This window comes from Leptosomus discolor, chromosome 4 (genome assembly GCF_034619465.1).
Source record: "Leptosomus discolor isolate bLepDis1 chromosome 4, bLepDis1.hap2, whole genome shotgun sequence".
Taxonomy (NCBI): Eukaryota; Metazoa; Chordata; class Aves; order Leptosomiformes; family Leptosomidae; genus Leptosomus; species Leptosomus discolor.
Genome location: NC_141394.1, coordinates 45742697 through 45751637, shown reverse-complemented (window position 1 = coordinate 45751637; position 8941 = coordinate 45742697). Strand labels below are relative to the sequence as shown.

Here is an 8941-nt window from a genome sequence, read left to right as displayed (position 1 = left end):
CATTTTTGTATTTTATAATATTTTTTAAAAATTTTGTCAGGTTTTTTTTAATGTATGTTCATTCCATTCACCACAGCCCTCACAAAGAAAAATTTCCCCACAGAACAGGCTGCAATAGCTTTGTTCTAAGGAATGTGTTTTAATTTTTGCCCAGAAAAAAGAAAATAAGCTTTACACACACACTCAATTCTTTATTTGCAGGCAAACTTCACTCTTAATTGTCTGAAACTCTTCCACTCTCAGCCTCTTAGAGGCACAGTTGGCTCAAGTTTCAGTGGCAAAAAGTCTTCTTCTGTAACCAAACTAGAGCAAATTTGGAATTCAGTCTGGGACTAAAACGTCACAGCAGAAAAAAAAAATAAAAAAAAATAATTTGCTTTTCTTTCTTTCATTTAGCAGCATAAATAAGTTTGGCCACTGGGAATACAGTACAGGGGTGGGACAACAATCCCGTAATTGAAGACCTACTTCTAGCACCAGCATTGCGAATTAAATCCATCAGAGGACTCTCAAATCCCAGGACAACTTGCCACCTCAGAGCAACTTATGCATTGAAGAGTGTAGAAGGAAGCAACAGTAAATAGATTAAACAGAGGCTAATACTGTGATTGACATTGGCAATGGTTGGCAAAAAAAAAAGAGGAATAAAGGAAAAAAAAAAAGAAAAAGCTCTGATAAAACTGTACAAAACAATTCACAGTAATATTTTAGCTTTTCCACACCAGGAATGGACTCTTTGTTTTTGTTTGTTTGTTTGTTTTTTTTTTTTCATTGCAGATGCTCTCTAGTTTTGAAAGTCAACCAGTGACTGCTCATAGAGGTTGGAAGGGACCTCTGGATGGTGTCCAGTCCAACCCCCTGCTCGGAGCGGGGCTAAGGGACAGCGCGCGTTGCTCGGAGGGGCTGCCGGGACCCGGGGTGGCCTAGGGGCATACGAGCAGGCTCGTATGTGCAGCTTCTTTCAAGATCTTTGTGGTAAAATCACCTGTTAACGAGAACTGCAACAATTTATTTTTCACCTCCAAATTGCTCAAGGAACAGTTGGAAGAAAGTAAAGAAATAATTGCACCTGGTTTCATTTCAAAAGTTGTATTTTTGCAAAGCTGCCCCGGTCAAAAGTGTAGCCTTTTTATGTGACAAGACAGCAAATGCCTCTCTTGTCAGTTATAGTTTGTCATCTTTGTCTTCTCCTTCGTAGTCTGTAGGTCTTTAGGATCTGTTGCCCCAAGCCAGCATCCTGCACCACCAAGGACAAGGGATTTTTTTTTCCTTTTTCCTTTTTCTTTTTTTTCTTTTTTCTTTTTTTTTTTTTCAGGGGGAGGGAAAGGAGAACATCGTCTACACGTTTGGACAAATTCATCTTTCTACCCTTCACTTCATATCCACGTCAAAGTCCAACACCAGCAGCTTTGTCTCCTCAGTCCCGTTGCGGCTCCCAACCGCACACACTAGCTTTGTGTTAGAAGCTCTGATTCGCCACACGACGCCTCCACTTCCCCCGCTCTCCAATGTGACTAGATTTCGGATAAATTCACCCGTTTTCAAGTCCCAAAGTTTTACAGTCCCATCATCTGAGCTGGTAATTACAAAGTTCTTGTTGAACTGTAAACAGGTCACAGCACTCTGATGCTTGTTGGGACCTGTAACAGTAAACCAAAACAGTTTTATTTGTAATTAGAAAGCAATGTCAGGCGGCGCTGCATACAGAATAAACACCTAGTGATCTGCGTAATGCTGTTTCTATCTATTAGGTGTGTCAGCTCGGTCTTTGTACGTTAAAAGGTACAGAAGCCTTGCCGTGCTTTCCAGAAGTGAATGGAGGTATAGAAAAATTCCCCAGTATTTCCTGCTTTGTTACAGCGATCTCATTTTGTTGTATCAAAGAGTAGGGCAAGTGTGTGCGTGGACATTCATGAAACTGAACTTAAGCATCCAGCGTGAGGTGACCCCTGTAAGCGTTCGTCTCCAGGTCCCTTCGAAGTGTTATTATGAGATTACTCTATCAGTAAATATTGAGAGTTATATATTGATGTATAAATATACACTGTTGAAACAGCAGAGTCTGCTTTACAGGGTTCTGCTCCAGCCAGCAATGCTGCATATGATACATGGGAATAACGTAAGACCTTTTTTCTGGGGAGAAACAAAACAATGTGCTCGTGATGCCTGAGTGGCAACAAAAAAGGAAAGAATCTTTCTTCTTACTGAAATAAAGAAAACATCTTCCACGCATTTCTCTTGATTTATTGCAGCAGACAGTGTACTTTGCCTCCCAATCCAATTGATCAGTAGGCTTTGAAACATCCAAGTGACCCCTAAATAAATACGTTGACTGACTGTTTTGAGATGTCACTTCCTACATATTTCTGTGGCTTATTAGGCTAATATACCCGTAACAAATTGCTATCAGTCCAGACCATCTGCCTTTCATAATAGGCAAGTGATTTGAATAGATTAGATTAAATACGTTTTGTTCTTCCAATTCAGAGAAAGATCATAGAGCTGTCATCAGAAAAATATTTAAGTTGTAAGTGGTCCATGATTGTTTCTTTGTATGTAATTACTTTAAGTGTTTTTTATACAGACTCTGCAGCACAGATGACTGCAGGCAGCTTGATTTACATGAAGTGTAAGCTTACCTTGCAATGTCTGTAAACATTGTCCTGTTTTAATGTCCCAGATTTTCACTGTAGAATCGGCGTTCCCAGACACGAGTATATTGTCCTTGAGTTCCATTCCACTTGTGAGAGACTGGTGGCCTGTTAGCGTGTGAATGCAGTTGCCTGTCTCCACATCCCAAACTCGGATGGAAGTGTCAAGAGATCCACTGACCACATGGATACCATCAAACTACGAGAAAGGTAAATCTATTACAAACAATTACATTAGGATCTTACAAAGAAGACTATTAAGCATTTAATTCACTAAATGCAACATTAGATACTACATATATATTCGGAAACTGCATTACAGAGTAAGAATTCAGTCCGAGACGGCCATGTCTGATACCAGAGCAGGTGATTCATGGTCAGTGTAATCTCCTCTTATAGACATGGGCTATGAGGTACATGGTTTGAGGAGAAAGGCTCTGAGACACTGGTCTTTTAAACGTAATACAACTCCTTCAAACACAACAGAATCCTCATTACACTGCAGCGTGCAGTAAGTGAACGTTGTTTTCCTAATAAAGACGTTAACAAGCCAAACCTGCTTTTCACAAGTCAGAGGGACTTTAAGCTGGAGAAGGGCAAAAACATTAATCCAGAATCATCTGCACAAAAGCCAAAACACAGGAAAATGAAAGGAATGTAATTGAAAAATGCTGGGTTAGCCATTTTTATAATCGTAATTGTGGGCAGTAAGGAACTTCAACTTCCTAGTCATTGCATGGAAAGGCATATGGGCTAACATGGATGTCCAAATTCTTGGATTTTTCTGGGCATTTATTACATATAAAATAAAAATATGTAGAATGTGAACATGTAGAAAAATCAGCTAAGAGATGAGACGCATTTGACCAAGAGGACTGAACATGCAGAGAATGTAAAGGTGGAAAGGAGCTTGAGTGATAGTGACAATGTCACAAGAGTCCAGAGTTCTCAAAAAAGGAAGGGAGAAGAGCAGTAGAATAAAACCAGTGGGCTTCAATGAGGAATACTTCAATAAACTGAGACTTCCTTCCCATGAGGTTTTTATATGTCTGTTCTCTGAGGGGAAGAAGAGTTCAGGAGAGCTGGCACTTTCTTAGAGACATAAACTATCCTTGTCTGAAGGAAAGATGGGAAGCGTAGTAAATTAACGAGACCCACTTCGCTAAAGCACAAAGAACTGTGCAAAAAGTAGATACTAGATCAACAGATGTGTTTAGAAGGGGACACTGGGACAAAATCAGAAAGGCAGGGGACAAAACAAGATAAAACTAGCAAGAGCCATTAAGGGTGATAAAACATGCTGTAAAAAGAAAACAAACAAACCAAACCCCAAAACCACGAGAAAGGGCAAAATAAAAAAGCTCATTTTTGCTCAGTGGGAAGGAACCACCAAGTGGGGCCAGCTATTTAACTTTTTTTTTGCTTCAGTCCTCAGCCATCTGAGTGTAGGCTCACAGTACTAACACCACTGACAACCGAGTACCAGCTTTTGCTAGAATGGGGAAAAAAAAACAACCCACATAAGGCAAGTTGTTTTAAGACAATCTTGGAGACATCTGCTGCTAACTTTGAGAACCCATGGAAGACAGACAAGTTTCAGATGGCAAATACAATTCCTTTCTTTATTGACGGAGATGACGATGGGAGATGGGGAATTACGGATTGGTCAGCCTAACTTCTGTTTTCAGAACAAACTAACAAATAATCCATCTGGTTGTAAGCCCTTAGCAATGTGGTAAGTAGCAGCAACATAGATTTGTGGGAAAATGATCTTAACCAATATGATTTTATTTTTTTTTGTGACAGAGTAAAAAGCCACATGAAACAGCAGATGTCTTGGTTGTATTTTCACAAAGAGGGAGGCAAATCTGAGGCAGGGATACCAGCCTGTTCAGAACTTTGCTCACAGAGTTATTAGAGAGATGAGAAAGAGTTCCAGGGGGGGTCTGGCATTTGGTATTTTCATTAGGATTTGGGTGACATTTGAAATGGTAGGACTGACCCAAAGCAAAGAGCGTAAAAGTCAAGAGAAAATTGTGAAGATCTGAGCTTGGCAAGGAATGAGTGACGGTACAGCTGCGGCCTGGGAGAATGAAGCCTGGGCAGGAGTCTTTGTTACAGTGAGGGCAATCCCACACTACTTGTCCTTGTGGACTGACTGGTATCTAATAATGGCAAAGAAAGACCCCAGTTAAGGGAACTCAACTCTCTGAGACTGCTTCTTTTTATAAAACCTGCTGAAAACTGACATCTTGGATCTCTACAGTCAAACAAGGTTGAGTGTCGCACCTAGGCTCAAAAGAACGCAGACAGGAACTGGCACGTACAGACTGCTTATCTATGTATGCATAGTGTTTCTGGTGAAAACATACTACAAAAGACTCTCTGAAATAGGGGTATGCTATATAAGGTATATAAAATAACTTTTCATTTCTAGTAAGCATTGATAAGACCTTGACTGGAATTTTGCATCCTGTTTTGGGCACTCAAAACTAATTTGAGTTCAGATAAAAGGATGGGGAGTGCTAAGTAGCCCAGCAGATTTGTTGGGTGAAAACACTACAGCGTGTTTTTCTTTCCTAAACAGAACTAAACCAGATTGATGTAACAAATTTTGGATTCTTTCCCCCTTTCCCGCAAATGCATTGTATTCCATGTACATAAGGTATCTGGAAAGAGAGCTTTAAGGCTGTGCATCAAGACAAACTTTACTCTGACACTGCCATAGTCAAACAGACAAGGGTTTGGATCAGCGGCTGAGCTGTTATCCGTGAACCTGAGAATCTGTGGATAACTTCAAAGGCAGCTAAGAAAGTGCAGGAAAATGCAACATGGTCAGTATTCTTCAACCGCTGCATATGGATCTCTGGAAAATGTTACGGGGTCTACAAATGGGGAAATACTGAGGTATAACAGACTCTGCCATGGCGCGGGGATGGGGAGGACAGGCTGGGTATTCAGCCCAATTATTCTGTTTATGGGAGTTCTGCCGTTTGGGGCTATTTCAGGCCAAAGGGCAGGAGCTCACCATGCAATTTAATCTTTCTGTCCTAAAACTGTAGGCACCTGCAGCCTCCTGCTGCCCAGAAATTTGTTTCAGAATGCCAAGTTTCATTTAAAGGGTGTAAGTAGTATTGGGGTGTAACAAACCCCAATTATTTGAGCCATTATTACTACGGTATCAGCACAAGACATGAATATTCATAAGCCAAAATGGGAGCCACAGGTGAAGATAAGGCAAAATAACAAACTGCCCCAGATGAAACCCAACGTTCGGAATATTTTTAAGAGATAGGTAGGTAGTACAGCAGTTTTAACTCGCTTGCTGCTTGTCTAGCAAATACTCCTCAGCATATGAATGTATGAGAAGGGCTGGAGATCTTGATAAATTTTACTACCTATTTTGAGAAATGAAGCCAATTATTTTGATCATGTTTAATTTATTATGGTGAGATACACCTTACGAAAGATGCACTTTATGAAAAATGTCTCTAGCACCGAGCTTCACTTTCTGAGCCACAAACCAGAGTAGTTACGTGCCGAACACCATTTCCCGATTTTGAGCTGTCTTTGTTAATTTCTTTTTCAAGTCCTGCCAGATTGTGATGAGAACAGGCACAAGCATGAAATTAATTTCTTTCGCCTTTCAACGCCTGGCAGTGATGCTTTGACTCTCTGAATGAACAAGATGATCTTTTGGGTTAGTAAAGGTAAGAAGAGTCTACACAAGGTCTGTGTGTGTCTTTGCCAGCTTAGTTCCAAGGAGCAGTCTGGGTGACTGGTGTGCAATAAAGCCACGCCACAGAGCAGCACCATAATAACCCGCATTTACAGAAACACGTCTCTCTTGACAAAGCCTCACAGTTGTAGATCTGGCCTCTACTCAGAGAAGAGGAAGTAGAAGGCTGGAGATTTACATTGGAACATTAAAATTTTAGGTTCAGCCTTACTGTGAATTACAGTTTGGAACTGGAAGATGGGACTACAAAACACGGATAAACAGATCTGCATAATTCAGAACATTAATCCAATGGGTTTTGAGGCACATTTTCAATTACTATATCATCCAATTTATTTAAAACAGTAAGTTTAGAATTTCTTTGGGGAATGCAAAAACATAGCTCCAAAATACATGCAAGATTTCAAAAAAACCCCCAACCAAACAACCCAGCAAGTCACAAAACTACTTAACTTGCTGGTATAAAGATCTGGGCTTTATTATACCGGGTGCTTTAAATAAAAAAAAAAAAGCTCCTCTCAAAAAATCTGTTTCTAAATTAAGACAACCTGTAACTCGTGTAACAAAATGACAGGGGACTATCACAGATGACTCTGTATTCTTGTGGCCTGTATAATTCTGGAGCAGGTACCCACAATTTAATAAACATGGTGAAATAAACTGACTTTAAATATTACTTAAGGAAACTAAAGCAGCAGATGAAAATCACATACCTGTAACGAGTAGACTCTGTTAGTATGCCCTTGCAGCGTGTGCAGACAGGTCTCTGTCTCCGGATCCCACACTTTGACCATAAAATCATATGCACCACTTACAACCCTTCTGCCATCATACTGAACACATCGAACCGCAGCTACGTGGCCCATCAGAACGTGTAAACACTGGCCCGTCTCTATGTCCCAAACTCTCAGTGTAGCATCTCGAGACCCACTGACCACTCTGGAGGAACAAGAAAACCCCTCCTGTACTTAGCCTTGGACATAAAAGTATTAAAACAATTATATAAATCAGTATATATCAGGGTATAAATCAGTTATGAGTTTTACTTTGGGACATTAGATAGCATTAGTCCACTACCCACCAACGATCCGGTTTGGCATGACATCTTATTAGGGTTGCAAATGACTTGGGTGTTTTTCTTCCTTGCTCTACTCACCTCCTCAGGATCTGTCTAGCTGATGTAATTAGCAATCAGTATTTAAAAAGGCACTTTATTTCTGAACAGCAAAACGATGCCATGAGAAATGACATGGACTGTTGTATCTGTCTATGAAAGTTTATGAATACGCTGAGCTTCAGCCACTGCTATAAACATTCTGTTTTAATTAGCGAGTGAACTAATTATAACAATTAAACAAAGATCTTTAGAAGTTTTACTTTTAGTAAAGTAACAGTTATTCTGCTTAATTTTTTTCAGTTTATATTTTTAAAAGCTTTTTTAGGCAAGCACAGACATGAGAAGGAATTAATATTTATGGCATCGATAAAGAAAAACGTCATCATTCTTCAAAAAAGAAGAAATGCAACCAACAGGCACTCTGTCAACAGCTCCACAGTGCAGCCAAGTAAAAGAGCTTTGCCAATGTTTGTTGAATCAAGACATGGTTTACTATTGTAGAAATTATGATATAATCAGTTAAAATTTAAATGAAATGCTGCAGTGACAATACTTAAAAAGTCATTCTATGAAACGGGTAGAAGTTTGTAGCATTGACAAAGAGGAGAAATTATTCAGAGCGTGGGAGACTGGATCAGAGAGTAACAAAGAATTAGTTTTGAAATAACACAGAATGTGATTTTATAAAGTACATGACTCAATTTTCTGTTCTTTAATTAGTACTCTTAAGCTTTTTCTTTTATTAATCATCTCCTCCCTTGTGTAGATTTATGTAGTTTAGTTTGACTGCTTTGCCTGGTTTGTATTTCACGCAATGCTGGATGAGGTCCCCAAGTTTAACACGCATTTTTTGTGAACACAAGTGTAAATTCCAAGCCAAGCTGTGGCCGTAGCTTTGGGCGAAGCCTTACCTTTTCTCATGGAGATGCATGCAGCGCACGGTGGAGGTGTGCCCGTACAGGGTATGGATGCATTCTCCAGTCTCAGCGTTCCAGACTTTCAACGTTCGGTCTGTAGACCCACTGATGATGATATTGTCCCTCATCTGCGATGACCAGACTCCACCCGTGTGCCCAACCAGCGTTCTCAAACACTGAAAAGAAATATTTTGCTTAGTTACCCTTTTGACAAGAGTTGAATGGAAGGAACCTTAACAAAAAGTAATCTAGGAAGTAACAGCAGTCTCTCCTAGCAAAAGCTGCAAGACCACCGGAGACTGCTTTGTGACCGAACAAAAAAATCCCCCTCTTTAGAAAATACCCATCAAATTTCTCTCTCCGTTGTTGGTACTCTGACTATAAGGAACCTTCCCTACCCTTGGTAAACCAAACTGTCTTCCCGAATTTCTCAATGCAGGGCACGTTTTGCAGCCCTGAGTCATTTTCCTGGCATTTTTTCTGAGTCACTGCAGGTTTTCCAATAGCTTTTTGAAGC

General features: G+C 40.1%; 1 protein-coding gene across 2 annotated transcripts in view; it reads right to left on the bottom strand.

Annotated features, from left to right (window-relative positions):
- Positions 1-1371: 1371 nt before the first annotated feature.
- Positions 1372-8941, bottom strand: part of FBXW7 (F-box and WD repeat domain containing 7) — a 103431-nt gene continuing 95861 nt past the window's right edge. For both annotated transcript variants that reach the window (XM_086464228.1, XM_086464229.1), the window contains exons 8-11: positions 8419-8600; positions 7104-7329; positions 2640-2850; positions 1372-1640 (exon numbers count right to left, since the gene is read on the bottom strand). In XM_086464228.1, the coding sequence (XP_086320354.1) occupies positions 1372-1640; positions 2640-2850; positions 7104-7329; positions 8419-8600 (888 nt within the window). The remainder of the gene's footprint in view (positions 1641-2639; positions 2851-7103; positions 7330-8418; positions 8601-8941) is intronic.